This window comes from Mesoplodon bidens (assembly GCF_964165515.1).
Source record: "Mesoplodon bidens genome assembly, chromosome: 5".
Lineage (NCBI taxonomy): Eukaryota > Metazoa > Chordata > Mammalia > Artiodactyla > Ziphiidae > Mesoplodon > Mesoplodon bidens.
Genome location: NC_138161.1, coordinates 83,105,531 through 83,129,286, shown reverse-complemented (window position 1 = coordinate 83,129,286; position 23,756 = coordinate 83,105,531). Strand labels below are relative to the sequence as shown.

At 33.3% G+C, this 23,756-nt stretch overlaps 1 protein-coding gene across 1 annotated transcript in view; it reads left to right on the top strand.

Annotated features, from left to right (window-relative positions):
• Positions 1–211: 211 nt before the first annotated feature.
• Positions 212–23,756, top strand: part of BCHE (butyrylcholinesterase) — a gene marked incomplete at its 5' end in the record, with an annotated part of 74,830 nt that continues 51,285 nt past the window's right edge. The window contains 2 exons of the mRNA XM_081234671.1: positions 212–326; positions 6,498–8,022. Coding sequence (XP_081090797.1) covers positions 212–326; positions 6,498–8,022 — 1,640 coding nt within the window. The remainder of the gene's footprint in view (positions 327–6,497; positions 8,023–23,756) is intronic.

The window sequence follows — 23,756 nt, the reverse complement described above, 5'->3', positions numbered from 1 at the left end:
TGTTAATGAAGCTCTGTGTCTTTTTTTTCTTCACTGTTAGATGAGCGGCTGCAATCGTAAAGCATGACTCCTGTAATACTTCTGTAAATGAATCACTATTGCATTCATACAATTAGCCTCTGAACAGATGTCAGAAAGTAAAGATTGGCTGCCTCTAGATCAAGTTGCCGCTGCCAACTCTCGCGAGCTTTGTCAGTAACAGTTGATTGTAATGTCAGTGCAGTCCAATTTACAGGCTGGAGCAGAAGCTGCTTACTGCATTTCCCTGAAGTATTATACGATTTCCATTCCTTGCAAACTTTATCATCTTCATTGCAGTGAGTCGGGTAAGTTGCTCTGAATTTACATCTTCCTGTTAGAGATGCAAGTTACTGTGAAGCTCGTTCTGTGGGAGGAACGGATCCCTTCACATGTTTGCTGTGCCCCTTTGGTGCTCTGTGGGAGAAAGTCATTGCAAATGGGACACATGAAGTAAGGGAGCAGCCACATACATCAAATCTTCCGATTGATTATTCAGGGAACGCAGACTGCGGCCATTTAACTGCTAAGGAAATAATGAATTTATTCAACTTTGTATAAAGGACCGTAGCACTTGTGGAATCACTGTAATATATGTCCCCAATGCACCCTCTAAGGGAAAACACTTTATGCTGTGTTTTACCCTTAAATGCACTGTTTAGTGAATTTCTCTTTAAAAGAGTAACAAAAGTGTTTTTTTTTTTTTTACCAGTCTTACTCTCTAGTTTTTTCTTTTTTTAAAGTGGTTTGAAATGAATAGTTATTGTCTGGCTCTACAGGGTACTTAACATTTTGCCATCTGAAACTTTAACAATATCAATTGACAAAGGAAAAGTCTAAGTTTCTTTTCTGTGAAAGGAAAAAGCTATTTCCCAATTTGATTTACAAACTTTTGTCCCAATTGCCCTGTTTGTTCTCTTTCTTTTAATATGTGTGTTTATAGCAAAATATTTTACATTTGCTATCATTTTATTATTATGGAAATAATAAGCTAATATAGACTTTCTGCTCATCCTATGATTTTGTAACTCTACCTTTATTTTGATGTCAGTTCTTGTTTAACCAGAGGATTAAGCATTGAGTATAAAATATATGCATGATTAAAAGTAAACTGAAATGTGAGCAAAATTATTTCATTATTTATGATTTCTATTTGTAATTAAAAAAATTAAAGTTATCTCTTCCAAATTTTTATGAAGATATTGCATGATAATAAACTCAATTAGGAGTTACTGTCACTAGGCTGTGTAATGCTTCCATAATATAAGCTATCTCATACCTATGATAAATATTACATTTCACTTATATAAATAGTTACTTTGTTTAAGGATAAGCATGCGCTTTTAAAGAGTGACTATTACTTTAAATGACATGTTTAGAATTCTCTGTGTATTTGAAATAACGTGACGTTTTGGAAGCAAATTAAATTTCTAATTGGATTTGCAAAGTTTTGTTTTATTCTCCTAGACCTGTTGCTGTTCATTTTTAATGTCCTGTTTCTTTAATTGTAAGAAAATATTTGGGATCTACTCCACATTTCAGTTTTTAGAATATAAGCTAATAATATAATATAATAAAAGTAATATATAAGCTAATAATAATAAGCTAATAATGTCTTAGCAAATGATATCTTAGTTACAAATTTAGTTTGTGCTTTGATTTATTTCTTGGTAACAATTAATAATATATACTTAAATTGTATGCTGTCTTCATTTTAATGCTTTCATGCCAAAATCTGCTTATTCTTATCAAAACTAAACTGTTTCAAACGTTGGAGAATTATAATTGAATAGATGTCAACCTAAGAACAGATTGAACTTTCAAAGAAGATCCAAGATATCTCTGTAATATTAATTGCTCAAATTGTTCACACAATGAAAAGTTTGTGGATGTTCTTCCTGATTGAGGACAGTTACAGATCTGTTTCTCATACCTAATATAGTGTCTTCTATGTATACACATCCTTTTAGTGCCTACTGGGTATCTGAAGGATCCCTGAAAGACAGTGGTATAGTCTATTTATAAACAGACTTCCTCAGTTCCCCACTTCACTTAGCCTACAACAAAACAAGCTCTTTAAGTTTGGTATAAAGGCTCAGTTGTTTTAATTGAACTAAATACATTTTAGTGGCACTTGTTCTAGATCATATTTTCTAGATGGCTCTTTCCCCACCATTTTAACAGTCCATTTTTATATAGAAATATATATTCTAATAAAACTTTTTAAAAGACAGGAAAATTACATTCAGAGAAAACTATTATCAATTTTTGCATGACCATCCTTTAAGAAGTCCTTGACTGGCCAATTATTTTCAAAATTTGATTGATATCCAATTATGGCAAATATATGGCAAATAAATAGTTCTTTATATCAATAACTTGCTTGCACCCATATCTATAGCATAACTTTATATGTTTTAAAAATCAGTCAAGGAATTTCAATACTTTCAAAATTGAATTAAGAATGCAAAAAGAAGGAAATTATTTTTTACCATTTTTTAATTTTTAATTATTTTTAAGTTTAGAATATTTTCCCAAAATTGCCAGGAGATTTTGATATTCTGGAGCATTTAATAAACTTGGAACACTATAGTATCAATTGTCTTTCAGGTTTTTCTCTCTTCCCACTCCCATCCATTCTCTTTTGCAATTCCAAACAAAACCTCCTTCTTTTAATCAAATATTAAAGATTATTACAATAAGTTAATTGATCTAAATCCAGATATTTAGTTGCCCTTGGTATAAAACTTTACCCCATTCTTTATGATAAACATGTTATGTGTTCTCAGAGTTTAAATTATTTAATGTGCCAGTAGTCAATTTGCACCAGAAAGTATAGGAGGAAATAAATGAAATTGTATTGAATATTTTAATTATTAGTAAAGACTTAAAGATATAGAGTAATAACATTTCTTAGTTTCCTTTATTTGTCTCTCTTTTGATTGTTTAATCATGTGATAGCATATATTAAAAACATAAACATCTCTTAATGGTAAAACCACAGTGCAACATGTGAGACTAGAGAATACCAGGTTATGAAAAGAACAAAATAATGTTTACTTAAATAAAGTACTGCAGCTAAATATATATATATATATACATATATATATATATATATATATATATATATATATATATATATAAATTAGCCTATGCTAACAATGAGTATGCTAACAATGAGTATGTGAACATAAGCAAATTTTCTTATTAAAACCTAGATTTAATAATATTAATAATAATTCACCATGAAAGTGAATTGGAATTATATTGCCATCCTTGCAATAAACACAGGCTTACAATGATTTTTTGGATGTTACTAATTACATTATTTACAATTACAAGGTGTAAGTACTTGTATTACTAATATCAAGGTGATGACTCACAGATATCATTGTTGAAAAAGCAAGATTATTATTCATATAAATCATATTATATAACATTAAGTTCTACTCAGCACAAAATATAAATAAAAACATACAAGATGTAGTAGTATAAATCAAACTAAATGACATGGGGATGATAGTACAAACTTTTAGATGTTATAGCAGCCTTTCATAACACATGCAATGAAAATTATTATATTTATTAATTACATACAAAACCAAAATTTTGGTAGTAATTTTATATTTGCTATGCAATAAAATTAATAAATAATATAATGAAAGTTTGAAAATTGTCAGACAGCAAAAATTATTAGGATTTGTTTTATGGTTTAAAAGACAAAATAAGATTTATATAAAACCCCCCCAAAAAATGATTGTCTTTATTAGACTCAGAAGACATTGATTGAGCTAGGCCAAAGGCAAGAATGAGTCCATCCAAAGATGCTGCAATCTATCTGTTGAAATGCAACTTAGAATAAACCAGCTTTGTATCTTAATTCCTTTTCCTTTCTAAAACAAGTTTTTAAAAATGAAAAAAAAAAATCTATCACAGCACTTTTCTTTCTTCCAAATGCCCTCCTCCATTTATTTAGAAGAAATGTCTTAGGAATTATCAGAAGGAAGAAAAAAAAAAAACACATAACTGTGGTATGTGGTAGCAGTGTCTCTAAAACTCCTAACTCTCAGAAATATAAAATTTTATTCGTAAGTGTCAACTTTACAAGGAAACTTTATATTATTATGACTTTTATTTACTTATTATTTTTAGAAGATAAATTGCATTTTTGTTATGATTATAATAATAACTAAATTTTATAATAGTATATACATAGTGTTAAAATATTATATACTTCAATAATATATTTTATTGGTATTAGCACAAATTCAGTTGTATCAAAATTGAGAGCATAAAATTTAATCTCATGGCTTGATTTTTTTAAACCTTATAACAATCATTATGTATAAATATATATGTATATATATATATATATATATATATATATATGCATAAACATGGACGTCAGTAGAGTTAGATATAAATATATAGATATAGACACAGCCATAAACACAGACAAAGATAGAGGCAGAAATAGAGACAGAGATAGAGGTATAGATGGAGATATATCTATAAATATTAGACATTGAACAAAATAGTATACACAATGGACTAGTTTATTCAGATATTTGGGGGGATCAAAAAATACTTGTTGATCACTAGCTGTCCTATGAGCAGTGGTGAATGAGGCTGATTACAGTGAGGATCATAGATCTGAGACACTTATCACCATAGATAGTGCCTTAATCTCTGCCTTCTAAGACAATGTAATTTAAAAAGTAGAATAGGGCTTCCCTGGTGGCGCAGTGGTTGAGAGTCCGCCTGCCGATGCAGGGGACACGGGTTCGTGCCCCTATCCCGGAAGATCCCACATGCCGCGCAGCGGCTGGGCCCGCGAGCCATGGCCGCGGAGCCTGTGTGTCCGGAGCCTGTGCTCCGCAACGGGAGAGGCCACAGCAGTGAGAGGCCCGCGTACAGCAAGGGAAAAAAAAAAAAAAAAAAAAAAAAAAAAGTAGAATAAAAAGACTAATACAAGTTCTCAATGCTCACAGGATTAGCTTCTTGGACACATAGGTTGGACTTATTATTACACTATCAAAACATAATAAAAATATTTTGTACATGTATGGACCTTTGCTATTGTTATGTGGATGAGAATCAGTGTTTGTATTTGACAGTTTTAATCAGGTTTTCTTTTTTCTTTCAGTTATATAAAGATGTTAGTTCTTTCAAATGATATCTGCATTACATTTTTCTGTCCCTCTTTGCCACTTGGAGTTTCAGAATCTGATTTATTTTTTTTTTTATTTAAAAGAAACTCAAGTATGCATTATGAATTTTTAATGAAAATTTGATTTCCCCAAATGTTCTCTTCATATCATTAATAAATATTATTTAATAAAATGCCAAACAGTTATTTTATAGGTCTCAAAGATTACTTTTGCTTCCCCAACTTTTCCCAGTACTTTCTGTTTTAATCCTTTTATTTCACTCATCGTGTCCACTATCAAAATACAAGTAAATCTGACCATGCTAATACATTTAACCTCCCTAGTTGCACATGCTTTAATCAATTAACAAATTAACAGACATGCGTTGAGTAATCCCTGAGTGTAAAATTTCTTCTAAGTCAGTTTCTTCTCCCACATCTAACGTTATCTCCATTGACAATATAATTCAGGTACAAAAGCCCTTCATGGTTATTCGGTTTCAGAGGAATTGGTATATATCCAGTCTTCCCTTTCCAGTTTTCCCCGTAGGCCTTTATAGTGGTAGCAGATTTGTTAGTTTTCACAATTTGTAGGAAAAATGGCAACTACTGTATTTTTTTGTTACTTCACATTCTGTGAATTGCTTGTCCAAATTCTCTTCTGACCACAGGCTACAATTATACAGAGGAAGAAACCACTAGGCAAAAAGGACCACAGAAGGGACCATGGAAACAGAAAAAAGCAGTTATAGAAGTCTGAGGATCCTTAAAGTTTCTTAACCTACTGTCAAGAGCCAGCCAGGCATGATTAGAACTGTATATATTTCAGAGAATATATAAGCTTGTATTTTCTCTTCTAACTAGGGTAAAAATTTAATCTATTACATCTATCATTAAGTAGACTACCACTTAATGCCACCTTTGGTGGTGCTGTGTATGGTAAATAAGTATATATATATATATATATATATATATATATATATATATATATATATATATATATATATATATATATGTATATACACTAATGCCTTGGACAAATTTCCTCCTTAAAAAACTACATCTTTCCTACAGAGATTTGAAAACAGATCTTTCAAAATTGAAATAATTTCTCCTTTTCCATTTCACTCATTTATTTCTAAATTGAAAACTGAAATATCTCCAACCATTTTCTATGTTTTTTTATGTGTCTTTATAGCAGTAACAGATTTATTAGTTTTCGTAATTTATAGGATTGATAAGAACTACTAAATTTTAGTTAATTATCATCAATAAAATATAATACTAGATACATGAGGCTGTTAAAACTTCCCACTTATCTCTCTTGCAGAAACCAATATGCAGAGCAAGGGTACAATCATATACATTAGATTTCTCTTGCGGTTTCTTCTGCTCTGGGTGCTCTATGGGAAGTCACACACTGAAGAAGACATCATAATTACCACCAAGAATGGAAAAGTCAGAGGGATGAACTTGCCAGTTCTTGGTGGCACAGTAACAGCCTTTCTTGGAATCCCCTATGCACAGCCACCTGTTGGTAGACTTCGATTCAAAAAGCCACAGTCCTTGACCAAGTGGCCCAATATTTGGAATGCCACAAAATATGCAAATTCTTGCTATCAGAACACAGATCAAAGTTTCCCAGGCTTCCTTGGATCAGAGATGTGGAACCCAAACACTGACCTCAGTGAAGACTGTTTATATCTGAATGTGTGGATTCCAGCACCTAAACCAAAAAATGCTACTGTAATGATATGGATCTATGGTGGTGGCTTTCAGACTGGGACATCATCTTTGCATGTTTATGATGGCAAGTTTCTGGCACGGGCTGAAAGAGTTATTGTGGTTTCAATGAACTATAGGGTGGGTGCCCTAGGATTCTTAGCTTTACCGGGAAATCCTGAGGCGCCAGGAAACACAGGCTTATTTGATCAACAGTTGGCCCTTCAGTGGGTCCAAAACAATATAGCAGCCTTTGGTGGAAATCCTAAGAGTGTAACTCTCTTTGGAGAAAGTGCAGGAGCAGCTTCAGTCAGCCTTCATTTACTTTCTCCTAGAAGCCACCCATTGTTTACCAGAACCATTCTGCAAAGTGGATCCTCTAATTCCCCTTGGGTAGTGACATCTCTTCATGAAGCTAGGAACAGAACATTGACTTTAGCTAAATTTATTGGTTGCTCTAGGGAAAATGAGACTGAGATAATCAAATGTCTTCGAAATAAAGATCCCCAGGAAATTCTTCTGAATGAAGTATTTGTTGTCCCTTATGGTACGCTCTTGTCAGTAAACTTTGGTCCAACTGTGGATGGTGATTTTCTCACTGACATGCCAGACACACTACTCCAACTTGGACAGTTCAAGAAAACCCAGATCTTGGTGGGTGTTAACAAAGATGAAGGGACAGCATTTTTAGTATATGGTGCTCCTGGTTTCAGCAAAGATAACAATAGTATTATAACTAGAAAAGAATTTCAAGAAGGTTTAAAAATATTTTTTCCGGGATTGAGTGAATTTGGAAAGGAATCGATCCTCTTCCACTACATGGACCGGTTAGATGATCAGAGAGCTGAAAACTACCGTGAGGCCTTGGATGATGTTGTTGGGGATTATAATATCATATGCCCTGCCTTGGAGTTCACCAAAAAGTTCTCAGATATGGGAAACAATGCCTTTTTCTACTATTTTGAACACCGATCCTCCAAACTCCCTTGGCCAGAATGGATGGGAGTGATGCATGGTTATGAGATTGAATTTGTCTTCGGTTTACCTCTGGAAAGAAGAGTTAATTACACAAAAGCTGAGGAAATTTTGAGTAGATCCATTATGAAACGCTGGGCAAATTTTGCAAAATATGGGTAAGTGCCAATTTTTGTTGTTGTTCTTGTTTGGCTTTGCTTTGTTTTGCTTAACTTTGCTTGGTCTCCAGTGTAGACTTCATTAAAGGTACAGAAACATTTTGATTATTTATTCTCTTCATACCTTAAGCTGGGTTTTTTCTTTGTTTGTTTGTTTTTTAAATTTTATTTATTTTACTTATTTATTTTTGGCTGTGTTGGGTCTTCGTTGCTGTGTGTGGGCTTTCTCTAGTTGTGTTGACAGGCTCCTCATTGCAGTGGCTTCTCTTGTTGTGGAGCACAGGCTCTAGGCATGCAGACTTCAGTAGTTGTGCTGCATGGGCTCAGTAGCTGTGGCTTGCGGGCCCTAGAACGCAGGCTCAGTAGTTGTAGCCCCCGGGCCTAGCTGCTCTGCAGCATGTGGGATCTTCCCGGACCAGGGTTTGAACCTGTGTCTCCTTCATTGGCAGGTGAATTCTTAACCACTGAGCCACCAGGGAAGCCCTGGTTTTGTTTTTTATTATGTGATGCATTTCAGTTCCTTGCATCAGAGTGCTTAAGAGAAATAATCAAATAACTTTTATGAAAAATATTTTCTGATTTCATTTCCAAAGTACTTCAAAGTACTTTAACAATGTTCACCAAAGTTTGTACGGAAATAGATGTTTACCTTGAGAACTAAAATTACTGTGACATGTTATTAAGCCTGAAAGTTTATAGTGTTCACAGGTTTAAGAAAGATTAGGAATATCTCTCTTTTTCTCATGCTCTTAAGCAGTAGTACATTGTTACCTGATACACAAAGAAATACATCCCTGCTTAGGAAAATCAAAGGGCAAGATGGTGATAAGGTTGGCCCTCAGATTATTCAAAATACAGAATTTGCCATTTTATCAACGTTTTTTATTCCCTAATATGTTTGTTCAGAGCCTTTAGGTAACCTGTGTTGAATGAGAGCTACAAGAGTCATCTTGTTCAGTTAAGCTGTCTTACACTTGAGTAGTCATATAGATGACATTACATAATCAGAGATGTTACAGAAGAACATATTTTCCCTCATATATTATAAATATTGTGATAGTATGTCTTCAATAGTCAGAACAAAATAATCTCTTTGAATATATATTCTATTTTTTTAAATATTTTGTGTGTGTAAAAAATGTTTTTTTTTTTTTTTTTTTTTTTACTGTTTGTAACCCCAAATTGAATTTTATACATTGGAATAATTTGTATCAATGAGAATAATAAAAGAATAGAAATTTGGGCATCTCTTTTTTTGAAAAGTGCTTACAGGAACTCACAAATTGATTGATGCATTAATCCAATTTGTCATCCTGTGTTTTACAATTGAAAAGAATGTTGAGAATAATTTTGCTTCCTGGTTTTCTTTCCCAACCTCCATTTGGAATTCATTGTACTCCATGTTACTGTATGTATCTTTCTACAAAGTACTTGTATGATATAATTCATCTCAAATTTTTTGATACTTATTTACTGTGTATAAAGCTAAAACTCTTCCATGTGGCATTAAGAGGCTTCTATAATCTCTTTGCAACCCGTACTCCCCAACACCTTGTTGCTTGGTAGATGAGTTATCTCATGAATACCAAAGATTTCAAGCTTAACTACACCTTAGAGCCTTGTTCTTGCTATGTGCCCTGCTTAGAACATTTACCTTTCTCCTTTTTAATGACACAAGTCCTACTATTTTGTTAAAGTTTTGACTGACTACATGTTTCATACAATGTATATTTAATTCCTAGAGTTGTAATTCCTTCAGACCTCTTTTTCACTCTCACAGAAGCCATTGACTGTCACGTGTCTAAATCCTATCTTTCATTGTATTCTGAGCCTCCTAAACCAGACTAAGAACTAGCTTCTTGAAAGAGAACCTGTGGTTTTATTAGATACTCATTAAAGTACTGACATTAGTATATGTCACATTTTGCAAATATGTGGTTAATGACTCAATAAAAGCAGGTAAAAGCTAGTATGGGTAAAAAAATTTTTTTTCAAGATATGTAGGCTATTATATTATCTGTTATTATATTATCTGTAGCTGTGCAATATCTTACACCTTCTCAACATCAGTCTAAATTTCTGCTTAAGAAGGATCATCTTATTTCTAGAGTTGCATTAGAATTATGTATATTTCATTCTGTTCTCTCCCTCAAGGCTCTATCCATATTAAATCATCTGAATATATTTTTAATTCTTTCTGGCAATTCTAGAGATTATAAATAACTTAAGGGGAATATTAAGGGAATTTAAGGGAAATATCAATATTTCTTCAAATTATTGATGCCTGTAAATTTTTAAAGGACTTCATACTTTGCATGTTTTTTTTTTTTTTTTTTTTTTTTTTTTTTTTGCTGTACGCGGGCCTCTCACTGCTGTGGCCTCTCCCGTTGCGGAGCACAGGCTCCGGACACACAGGCTCCGCGGCCATGGCTCGCGGGCCCAGCCGCTGCGCGGCATGTGGGATCTTCCGGGATAGGGGCACGAACCCGTGTCCCCTGCATCGGCAGGCGGACTCTCAACCACTGCGCCACCAGGGAAGCCCACTTTGCATGTTTAAATCATCAAGTAATTTATATTTTCTTATTTCACAATTGGGAACACTGAGAACCAGATGTGGTAAAGGTCATATTTATGGTACACAGATAGCAACAGGTCAAAGAAGAGAATATTTGACAATTAATAGAATAATAGATTGTTTAATCCTAATCTTCTATGATTAGCATATTTTAATGGGAAATAAATAAAGGTTGACACATTTTAATTATAATGATAAATTCATATAAACAAGATTATAAACCATAAAAACTAAACTTTTTAAAGAAGTTCAGCTATAACAAGATGTCATTTCAGTCGGTGAGTTTCTTTAGAGTCCATGTTTGCACAGTTGAGCAGATAATAACATGTAATATGCATTGAGATTTGACTTGATGGCAAACATAATTTTAATCTCCTGGTGTACACTATCTGTTTTCAAAGTATACCTATGAATAAATACAGAAGTTTAGAATGATTAAATAAACTCCATGGAAACAAAGTTGGTTTAAGCATTAGGTTTGGAAATCCACCCATATTTATTTGACCACAAACATGATGTTTGATGTTCTCATTCCAGGGAGATTCTCCCCCTTATTTCCCCTCTACTCCCCATACCGGGGACATTTAGCAATGCCTGGATTTGGGGTACTACTAACAAAGTAGAGGCCAGGGGTGCTGCTAAACATCTTAAAATGCACATGACAGCCCCCCACAACAGCGAATTATTCATTCCAAAGGTCAGTAATGCCAAGACTGGGAAACTGCAGGATTTTACTTCCATATAACCCCAAAATGACACATCAAGAAAGTAAAAAAGTAGAACTGAGCATTGTAATAATCATCCAGGAAAATGAGTTTTACAGTTCGTGGTTCATAAAATGTTTTAATGGATTTTTCTCCTTAAGTAATAAGTTTAGTATATATTGTATTTCTCATTAGGATTAAGTTCAAAATAATTTTGAATTTTCCTTTGTGATATTTTATTTTGCCAATGGGTTGTTTAGTAGTCTATTGTTTACCTTCCAGCTATTTGGGTAATTTCTAGATATCTTGTTGTGGATTTCTAATTGAATTCAGTTCTAGTAAGAGATTATACTCTGTAAGATTTTTCCCTTTGAAATATATTGAGAATTATTTTATGACCCAGCATATGATCCTTATAGGTGATTATTGTATGTGCTCTTGAAAAGAATGTGTGTTCTTCAATTATTTGGTATGGTGTGTTCTGTAAATTAATTAGTTCATGGTTGCTCAGGTCTTCTAATAGTCTTACTAATATTTTTTGCCTACTTGTTTTAAATACTGAGAGAAGGGTATTAACACCTTGGACTATAACTATGGTATTATTTATTTCTCCATTTAGTTCTGCTAACTTTCCTTTTAATATTTTAAATCTATACTATTAATTCCATGTACTTTTAGGATTATGTAGGCCTGATTAATTGACTGTTTATCATTATGAAATGTCTCTGTCCTGAACTTGACTTTGCCTAATATTAAGATAGATACATCAAGTTTCCCATGCTTACATTTGCATAATATATTTTGTACCATCCTTTTACTCCAACCCACCTATTAAATAAATAAATAACTAAAACCCTTCTTACAGTTGGTGTGATTAACCCATTTGATATTTAATGTAATTGTCTATATGTTTTTGTTTAAATCTAACACCTTGCTATTATTTTTTTCTTTTTTTTGAATTGTTGAATTTTATTTTATTTATATTTTTATACAGCAGGTTCTTATTAGTCATCAATTTTATACACATCAGTGTATACATGTCAATCCCAATCGCCTAATTCATCACACCACCATTCCCACCCCCTTCCGCTTTCTCCACTTGGTGTCCATACGTTTGTTCTCTACATCTGTGTCTCAATTTCTGCCCTGCAAACTGGTTCATCTGTACCATTTTTCTAGGTTCCACATATATGAATTAATATACAATATTCGCTTTTATCTTTCTGACTTACTTCACTCTGTATGACAGTCTCTAGATCCACCCACGTCTCAACAAATGACCCAATTTTGTTCCTTGTTATGGCCGAGTAATATTCCATTGTATATATACACCACACCTTCTTTATCCATTCATCTGTCAATGGGCATTTAGGTTGTTTCCATGACCTGGCTATTGTAAATAGTGCTGCAATGAACATTGGGATGCATGTGTCTTTTTGAATTATGTTTTTCTCTGGGTATATGCTCAGTAGTAGGATTGCTGGATCATATGGTAATTCTACTTTTAGATTTTTAAGGAACTTCCATACTGTTCTTCATAATGGCCGTATCAATTTACATTCCCACAAGCAGTGCAAGACGGTTCCCTTTTCTCCACACCCTCTCCAGAATCTGTTGTTTGTAGATTTTCTGTTGATGCCCATTCTATCTGGTGTGAGGTGATACCTCATTGTAGTTGTGATTTGCATTTCTCTAATAATTAATGATGTGGAGCAGCTTTTCATGTGCTTCTTGGTCATCTTTATGTCTTCTTTGGAGAAATATCTGTTTAGGTCTTCTGCCCATTTTTGGATTGGGTTGTTTGTTTTTTTTTTATATTGAGCTGCATGAGCTGTTTCTGTATTTTGGGGATTAATCCTTTGTCCATTGCTTCATTTGCAGATATTTTGTCCCATTCTGAGGGTTGTCTTTTTGTCTTGTTTATGATTTCCTTTGCTGTGCAAAAGCTTTGAAGTTTCATTAGGTCCCATTTGTTTATTTTAGTTCTTATTTCCATTTCTCTAGGAGGTAGATGAAAAAAGATCTTGCTGTGATTTATGTCAAAGAGGGTTCTTCCTATGTTTTCCTCTAAGAGTTTGATAATGTCTGGCCTTACATTTCGGTCTCGAATCCATTTTGAGTTTATTTTTGTGTATGGTGTTAGGGAGTGTTATAATTTCATTCTTTTACATGTAACTGTCCAGTTTTCCCAGCACCACTTATTGAAGAGACTGTATTTTCTCCATTGTATATCCTTGCCTCCTTTGTCATAGATTAGTTGACCATAGGTACGTGGGTTTATCTCTGGGCTTTGTATCTTGTTCTATTGATCTATGTTTCTGTTTTTGTGCCAGTACCATATTGTCTTGATTACTATAGCTTTGTAGTATATTCTGAAGTCAGGGAGTCTGATTCCTCCAGTTCCATTCTTTTCCCTCAAGACTGCTTTGGCTATTCGAGGTCTTTTGTGTCTCCATAGAAATTTTAAGATTTTTTGTTCTAGTTCCATAAAAAATGACATTTGTAATTTGATAGGGATTACATTGAATCTGTAGATTGCTTTGGATAGTATAGTCATTTTTCACAATATTGTTTCTTCCAATCCAAACACATAGTATATCTCTCCATCTGTTGGTATCATCTTTAATTTCCTTCATCAGTATCTTATAATTTTCTGCATACAGGTCTTTTGTCTCCCTAGGTAAGCTTATTCCTAGGTATTTTATTCTTTTTGTTGCAATGGTAAGTGGGAGTGTTTCCTTAATTTCACTTTCAGAATTTTCATCATTAGTGTATAGGAATGTAAGAGATTTCTGTGCATTAATTTTGTATCCTGCAACTTTACCAAATTCATTGATTAGCTCTAGTAGTTTTCTGGTACCACCTTGCTATATATATATATATATATATATATATATATATATTTGCAATATGTGGGCCTCTCACTGCTGTGGCCTCTCCCATTGTGGAGCACAGGCTCCGGATGCGCAGGCCCAGCAGCCACGGCTCACGGGCCCAGCCACTCCGTGGCATGTGGGACCCTCCCGGACTGGGGCACGAACCCATGTCCCCTGCATCGGCAGGCGGACTCTCAACCACTGTGCCACCAGGGAAGCCCCCAACTTGCTATTTTTAATCCATCCTTCTTATTGCTCCTTTTCAGCTTTTTTTCTGCATTAGTTTAATGCTTTATTTGATTTTATTTTTATTTATTTTTATTATTTTTTTGTGTGTGTGGTATGCGGGCCTCTCACTGTTGTGGCCTCTCCCATTGTGGAGCACAGGCTCCAGACATGCAGGCTCATCGGCCATGGCTCATGGGCTCAACTGCTTCATGGCATGTGGGATCTTCCCGGACTGGGGCATGAACCTGTGTCCCCTGCATCGGCAGGTGGACTCTCAACCACTGCGCCACCAGGGAAGCCCTGATTTTATTTTTAAACAGAAGTTTTAGTTTGCCTTTAATTTTTTCACCAGTATTTTTCTTAATGCTAACAATTGTTTCTTTAACTTATAACTAAATACTTAGAGTTAATACTGAACCACTTAGCACTTTGCCATTGACATTTCCCACTTTCTAAACAATGCATGCTTCCTATTTTCCATTTCACTCTTACTACTTCACAAATGTAAGAAACTAACCGTATAGTTTCATTTATTGTACTCCATTTTTTATATTGCTGTCATATGTTTATAAAATGTATAATATAAAATCCCTCATAAAATTTTATTTGCTTTAAATGATCAATTATATTAAGATAAATTCATAAAAGAAAAGAAAAAAATATTATTTTATGTTTGCTCATGTATATACAATTTCCAGTGTTCTTTACTCTTTCTTGTGGATTCTAGCTCTCATCTGACATCATTTCCCTTTGTGCTGAAGAATATCCTTTAGGATTTCTCATTGGCAGCTTGGCTAGTTACAAATTTCCTCAGCTTTTTAAAATCTGGAAATACCTTTATTTTGCTTCAATTGAATGATATATTTTTTAAGAAGATAGAATTCTGGTTTGATCTTTTTTTCTTTTATCAGTTTAAAGATGTGTTTCATTTTCTTCTTATCTCTTCAGTTCTGATGTAAAGTGAGCCTTTATTCATATGATTGTCCCCTGTATACAATTAAAAAACAATATTTCCTCTGGTTGATTTCAAAATTTTCTGTTTACCTTTGGTTTCAATTGTTCATCATGTTTCCAAGTGCGATTTCTTTGGTTAAGCATTTTGTTTTGTTTTGGCCTAGTGTTTACTAAGATTCTTCCTGGTGATTTTCAATGTCACATTTGAGAAATTTTGTGTCAGTATTCCATCAAATATTCTTTCTGCCCCATTCTCACTCTTATCTCCTTCACAAACTCCCAATATACATGCACTAGACTATTGAATTTTGTTCCACAGGTCTCTAAGGCTCTGTTCCCTTTTCTGCAGTTTTGCTTCTGTTTTTCAAATTAGATACATTTTGTTTTCTATTGTATTTATTTATTTATTTTTAATATATCTTTATTGGAGTATAATTGTTTCACAATACTGTGTTAGTTTCTGTTGTACAACAAAGTGAATCAGCCATATACATACATATATCCCTATATCCCCTCCTTCTTGAGCCTTCCTCCCATCCTCCCTATGCTACCTCTTTAGGTCATCACAAAACATTGAGCTGATCTCCCTGTGCTATGCAGTAATTTCCCACTAGCCATCCATTTTGCATTTGGTAGTGTATACATGTCAATGCTACTCTCTTACTTCATTCCAGCTTTTCCCCTTCCCCCTACATGTCCTCAAGTCCATTCTCTATGTCTGTGTCTTTATTCCTATCCTGCCACTAGGTTCATCAGTACCGTTTTTTTTATATTCCGTATATATGCATTAGCATACGGTATTTGTTTTTCTCTTTCTGACTTACTTCACTTGTATGACAGACTCTAGGTCCATCCACCTCACTATAAATAACTCAGTTTCATTTCTTTTCTTCCCTTTTCTTCAGTTTTGTTTCTGTTTTTCACATTAGGTACATTTTTAAATTGGTTTCTCTGCAAGCTCAGTGACTCTTCTATCTTCTTCAATCTGTGGTTGAACTTACCCAATGATTTTTTTATTTCACCCATTAGTGTTCAGATCTAATTTTTTCCAGTAGTTTCATTATTTTTCTGAGTTCCTCCCTGTTTTCTATTTAAAAATATTATTCTTTAAGTTCTTGAACATACTTAAAATAGCTGCCTTAAGGTTTTGTTTGCTCATCCAATATCTGTTTCATGGGTTCATTTTCTATTTTCCTATTTCTTTGCATGTCTAGAAATTTTCAAGTTTGTACTAGACTTTGTGGATAATATGAGTAGAAATTCTATATTATTTTAGCCTCCTCTGAATAATGTATGCTTCCATGGAATAATGTTTGCTTGTTTGTTTTTAATTTTACTAGGCAGTTCAATTAAAGGATGTGTATAAACTTGAATTTTTCTCAAATGTGTATAGGCTTGGTTTTATATTTTGTTAGAGTGAATCCATGAAAGGCCCAAGATATTTTATAGTCCCTCTAACTTGGCAGGACTTAAACTCCAATGTCCGTTGTCACTGAGGATATTACAGTTACTTGGTTTAAGTATCTATTAGGATGGAGATAGACTGAGTCTCTTTACTCCCAAGTTATAACTTTCCACTCAGCTAGACTGAGTATTAATGAGGTATTAATGAGATGAAAACAGAAATGTTGACAACATTATAATAGTATTTCTCTCTCCGGTTTTTCCATCTCTTTTCTGCTCTCAGCCCTGCAGCATCTTCTCTCTGTTTAACCTCTCATACTCTCATCTTGCACATATTTAGCCCAAGACTCAGCCAAAGATCTGCAGGGAGACCTGTCCCACAGATTCTAATTTCTTCTGTATCCTAGAACTCTTATTTCTCTCTTTTAACCTCAGTGAACCTACTGTACTCTGCTTAGTCTCAAGCTCCTTGCATCTTGGACAATAATTTATCCTTATGTGAATAACCACAGTAAATGTGGACTCATCTTGAACTTCCCCTTTTCTCAAACATCATAGATTTATGCTGTCTGTTATCCAGTTCCTGAAACTCATTGTCTTTTTGTTTTGGTTTGTTTGTTTTTGGTCTAGTATATAATTGTTTTGGGTAGGAGAGTTAATCCAGTTTCTATCACTCCATCATGGATGAAGCTGAAAGCCCAACCTCTCTCCCATTTGTATTTTAAGAGAATCTTAACCTTACATTTCTCATTCAGTTCCATGAAATTCATTTTTTTCAGTTACTTTAAAAGATCTTGTCAATTTCCAAGATATATTAGAAAACAAAACCTTTTTAATTTGACTTCTTGCAAAAATAAAGAAAACATTATTCTGTGAAAGCACTAAATGGTATTCAAATTTAGTGTCTTTAGTTGCAGTCTTTGAGAGTCCTTGTAAAGTAGAAGCCACAATGTATTTATGCCTTTGTTAGTTGGAATTTCCACCTATTTGTACTTTGCTTGCTTCTGCTTTTCCCTCAGTCCCATCTCTAAAAATGAATGAAACCCATATCCAAATAGCAGACAGGTCCATATGTGCATTATATCCAATATCCTATAATAGGAGTTGTTGAAATATCAATATAACATATATATCCATCAATTATTCATCCAGTCAATAGCTTGATGACCAATAGATTAAATTAACCAGCACTTAATGACATATTTTCAGCACTACCTCAGTGATACAGGAAATTGGTGAAATCAAACTTGATTTGTCAGATAGAGCAGAACAGCTAAAGCAGGAAAATAAGCCAAAATACAATTAGTAGCATAACGTCAGATAGAGGATCATTATTCCAGGACAACTCCAGTTACCTCCTGCTGTTGCAGAGCATCTTTGGTTTGCTATGTCCTCTCTGGGTGCTATTTTCAGAGCTCCTCCAGGGCACAACCTCAAGGAGAGCTATTCACAGTGCAGTTACACAGTCTTCCCCATCATAAGTGATAGCCCTGATGTGTCCAGTGTTAATCTTTCTACAGATCCTTTGTATATAATATAACCTTAGGCAAGTTACTTAAAATTCCTTACTGTTTTTCCTTATCTGAAAAATGGGACTATAAATATACAACCCTATTGACACGTTGAAATAAACCTTATCATTGACAGGAAACTGCATTCCTCCTTTCCATTAAACAAATTCAGTTTTGCCCCTACCAGGCATAAACTACTTCAATTTATTCTTATCTAAAATTAAACTTGGCTTCCTCCCAAGAATGTACAGTTGTTTAACTTCCTGACTCAACATTAATCAAATTTTCAAAGAAATAAAGGTAAACTGCAAAATTGAGGCAATTTACTTGCTTCTGTCTTTTTGGTGCGAATTCATTTATTCAGAACAGCTCTGAATTTGTTACTGTTTCCTAATACTTTTTTTGCCAGAAATAAATGATATAACACAAGGCACTTTTATTTTGTCCTATTTTGATGTCATGAAACCAAAAAGTTACTTAACAAAGTATTTTTAGTAACTTCATATCAGTATACCTGCTGCTATCCTTGTTTGTTTTATTTATTTATTATTTATTCCCTTACAGTGTGAGGAACAACTTATTAAATAGGAACAAAAATATATTACTAAACTTTCAGTCCCTTGGTTCACTGATCTGTAAAAAATAAATATGAACAGTTCTTGACATTTGTACTGGAAAGTAAGTGACATTAAATGAAATGCTAAGTCATTATTCCTTAGTGCACAAGATTACTTTGAATAATTGGGAGAATTTAAAATAGGCCTGCTTCTGTGTAATTAATTATAATTGCAATAATTAGAAATTACAGATTTGCCAGATTTCTAAAATAATGAACTTTATTGTTATATTCCAGATATATATATGATGGGTGTTTCATATGTATTGCTATAACTTCATTTTACTAGTAGGAGTGAACTTAATAATAATGTATTTTCTAATATTTATAATGTGAACTTTATTTAATATATAGTGTTTAATAGCTATATTTCTATTGTGTTTACTTATATATGACAGAAAAAATAAAGTGATTGAAATAACATTTCAACCCCACTTAATTTTCAAACAAGTATATTTTCTTTGTGTGTTCTTTTATTTTCATCTCCTGGAATCATTTTATGTTTTTAAAAGGTAATAGAAAAACTGAAGAAAAGTTAAAGAAAATATTATTGGAGAACTGGTGCCCCTTTATTCTAAATTTCTGTATAGGAACTTAGCATGTGTCTGTTCTCATTTTATAGAGTTTGTATCCCTTCACCAATAAATTAATTTTCAAATTACACTTGAATTTATTTTTATTATGTTTTTCAAGTAAAAATAAATATTCTAGGACTTAATTATGACATACCTTTTAATAAGAGATGTCTTAAATATACCAAAAGGGTAGCAGTTAAAGATAGTTTTAAAGAGAACAGTACCATTATACTGACAAGGTATGAAGTATATGGATGCTATAATTAGAATGAAAATTTGCTGAAATGATGACACTATTTAACATTTTCTGATGAGAAGAGTGTGGTCTATAGAGGAAAAGTGAATTGGAGCTAATAGGGGAAGAACAAAGATTAGCTATGACTCAAGACGATTAACTTTCATTTCCTTCTATTATCCATTCTCTAGGCTGTCTTCACCATGAATTATTATGAAAGCAGTCATTAAATATGCTTAGGAAATGCATTTGGTTGCAAACTTATAATTTTAACATGTTAGCATGCTGATACCTGCCTGGTTAATGTTACAGAGGTAAGGGCAGAGCATAGACTAAAATTAGACATCATGACATACAGAGACAAATTTAAGTTTATGAAAGACTGTCATCTGGCCATCTAGTCCAATTATTATCAGGCTTATAATTAGATTTTTTGACAGATAATAGTTCATGTGGTTTCCAGAGTGAGGGAAAAAGTCCTTACTCTCTGATTCTATAATTATTTGTGGTACATTATCATAATTAACCTAACTGGAACATTTTGATGACTTCACAAAAGGGTTAGGGTTCAAATCCCCTGCGATTTATTTTATTGTTATCATGACTGCACCAATGCATCAATGTTCTATCGCTTCAAATTCTTTTTTCCCCCTTAGGAATTAGGTGAGGATTTAGTAAGGAATAAAACAATAAATGTTGGCTGCAGTGTTCCTGTAAAATACCTTAGTTTAACAAATAGAATATAAATGTAAGTGAAAAAAATACATATGCATCAGTGTAACTTATATGAAAAAAAAGAATTATGTTACAGGACAATTTAAAATGTACATAAGATTACTTGCAAAACCATATAAGAGTGCGGCAATATCTTACCATCAGTGACAGTGGAATGAGGAGAAACCAGATTCCCCAAAAGGCTACTACCTTTACAAAGATAGCTATACTAAAATATATTTGACTAAGTGTTTTGAAATACTCTTCACAGTGAAGTAGGGGAAAACTAATGTTTTTGGGATATAAGGGATCTCATTAAAACATAGAAAATCGTATTTATAGCATCAATTTACTTGGAAATAGCTTAATGTGATTTGTTTTCTATGTTTGCCCAAAGTTTTTTCTGTATTTGGAAAAATTATAACACCCAGTCTGCCTGTAAATCTTAAGTTCAATCTGAAATTAGAATTAATCATCAATTATATTTTAAAAGTCAGCATCATATTTTCAGGAATATACACATAAATGCAATACTTCAAAAGACTTGCCAGATACAAAATAATAACCTCAAAATAACAAAATGCAGTAACCAAAATGTGACTTTAAATATTTTTTTCTGTTTAAAATACTATATTTTTCTGACTGTTCCATAATCAGATATGATTAAAATGTGGTTGGTTATATTAAGTTCCAAGAAATTGTTTTTGTTCCAATTTTCCTTCCCAATCAATAACACTCAAGATCAGAGGTAAAAAGCATAACTCCAATTTTTAAACTTTTCTGTATGTTAGTATCTCTCCTGGACATCTTCACATTAGAATGATAGGTACTATTAACCTGATAGGATAATCTATTGATTTATTATACATGAAATGTTAATATTCTCTTGTCCACAGACCTCTGTTATGTAAAAGCAAGTGAATCTTTATCTTACAAATTAAATTGAATTACTTTTGGTGTATCATTCTCTAAGGATTGATATATAAATAATATTTGTTTTATGATTAGAATTATTAATTACAAAATATATTTTATCTGATAAACCATTATAAACCAAATAATAACCCAATGATATCACAGGTGTTAGAATTTATGTTTTTCTTAAAAGCCACAATGCCAATCAGGCTCTTGCTGATTTGATAATGTTTCTGGAAATAGGAAAAATTACACATTTTATGAAGCTCCTTGTAATTAAAACTCACATCTTTTATAAAGCACTTTCTAATCACAAATTAATAATGTTTCTTTAGATGGGTCATGGAATATGATGATTTGTTTATTCATTCTTCCATTTAGTCACTCAACAAATATATTTGAAAGCCTGTATGCACCAAGTATTACTTAGGTGATGTGAATACAGCAGTAATCAAAATATACTGAGGGAAAGAAAGAAAAAAAAAAAAAAAAGAAAAGGAAAACATTGGAGGGGGAAAAATAAAATCCCAGAGAAAGTTTCTACCTTCAGGGGCCTTACAATTTGTAGATGAAAAAAAAAAAAAAAACAATAAACAAATGTATAATATGTCTTATAGTGGTCAGAGCTCTGAAAAAAATATTAAGCATATTTAGGGACATAGAGCCTGAAGTGAGTGGAATGTGACACTATTTGTAGGGTTGCCGTGAAAAGCCTCTCACAGAGTTATATTAGAGCGAAATGACAGAGTTAATCATGTGGATATCCAGAGAAAAATGTTGTGTCGATATCTTGGGAAAAAGTTTTCTCAGGAGAGAAAGCAGCAAGGACGTGCCCTAAGACTGAAATATTTAGGATTTTGCAGGAACAGCAAGACAGCGAGTGTATGTGAGAGGTAAGTGGTAAAAGGCAAAGTCAGAGAAACACAGAGGGTCAAGCTATATAAGATTTGGGGCTTAGATACGTTTTCTGGAATCTATTCTGAGTGAAACAGTAAGCCGTGGAACATTTGGGGCAATCGAATGGCAATAATTTGACTCAAACTTTATAAGCATCTCATCTCTCTGACTGGTAAGTAAATAAGAGTGAGTCAGAGAAAGGAGCTAGGAGGCTATTATAGCAATCCAGGTGGTGTCTTGAATTAGGTATAACTGGAAAGGAATGGTCAGGATATACTTTGAAAGAAGATCTGACAGGATTTGCTGATAGATTGGATGTGGGATATGAGAGAGCAAGTGGAGAAGAGGATGCACCAAGCTTTTTGACCTGAGCCACCAGAAGAATAGAGGTGCCAATTTATGGGATAGGGATGACTACGGTAGGATAATGGTTGTGACTGTGTAATCAAAAGTGCTGATTTAAACATTTTAAATTTAAGCTGCCTATTCTGTAGACACTTGGAGCAATACAATAGCTATTCTAATACTGAAGTCTGAAATTCAAGGGAGAGGTAGAAGCTGGAGATATAAATTTGGTATCTAACAACATGAAAATGGTATTTAAAAGTCGTGAGAAAGGACTATATCATTTACGGAGGCAGATGTCTGAATTCTTCAAGGTTAGAGATTTGGAGAAGGAAGGGTAACCAGCAGAGAGAATAGAATGTTTAGCCAATGAGTTAGAAGGCCAACTAGGAGAACAAAATATCTCCCAAGACCAAATGAAGAAAGCATTTCAAGGAGGGAGTGATTATCTGTATCAAATATAGGATAAGTATAAGGAAAACTGTATATAAAGGTTCGTGGGTTTGGAACTGTGGAGGTTATTGGTGGCAAAGATACCTGATATTTTGATGGAGTGATAGGAACTAAAACCTTAATGGCAATTCAAAGGAGAATGAGAGGAAAATAATTAGAAATTGCAATTTGAATCATCTTTTTCAAAGAGCTTTACTTTTAAGTGGAACAGGGGAATTGAACCCCAGGGGATATGGGAACAGGAGAGCAGGAGGTTTTTTTGATTGTTTTTTTCTTTTTCATGGGAGATGTTGCAACAGGCTTGTGTGCTGATGGGAATGGTATAGTGATTAATTTGACTAATAATGGTTTTGTGTCAGCATCATAATCATCTACCTAAATTTATTCACTTATTTATTTTCTTTTTAGAATACAATTCATCTAAATACAATGAAAACCCTTTGGTTAGAAATCAGGCTGTCAGTAACTTGGATTTTGAAGAGCACAAACTAAGGGAATCAAGAGATGGGAAGCAAAGGGAAAATAAAACCACCACCCAAATATTCTGAACGTCAAAAAAAGTCTGTCATGAAATATTTCTTTGATATTAATTCCACAGAAAAGGTATTTCATCCTTTGGAACCTATGGACTTATAATGTGCCCTAAATTCTGAAAGAATTATTTCTCTATTTTTTTAAGATGAGACACAATCAGAAGCAGCAGATTTCTGAGAGCTAGGGCAGGAAGCAAGC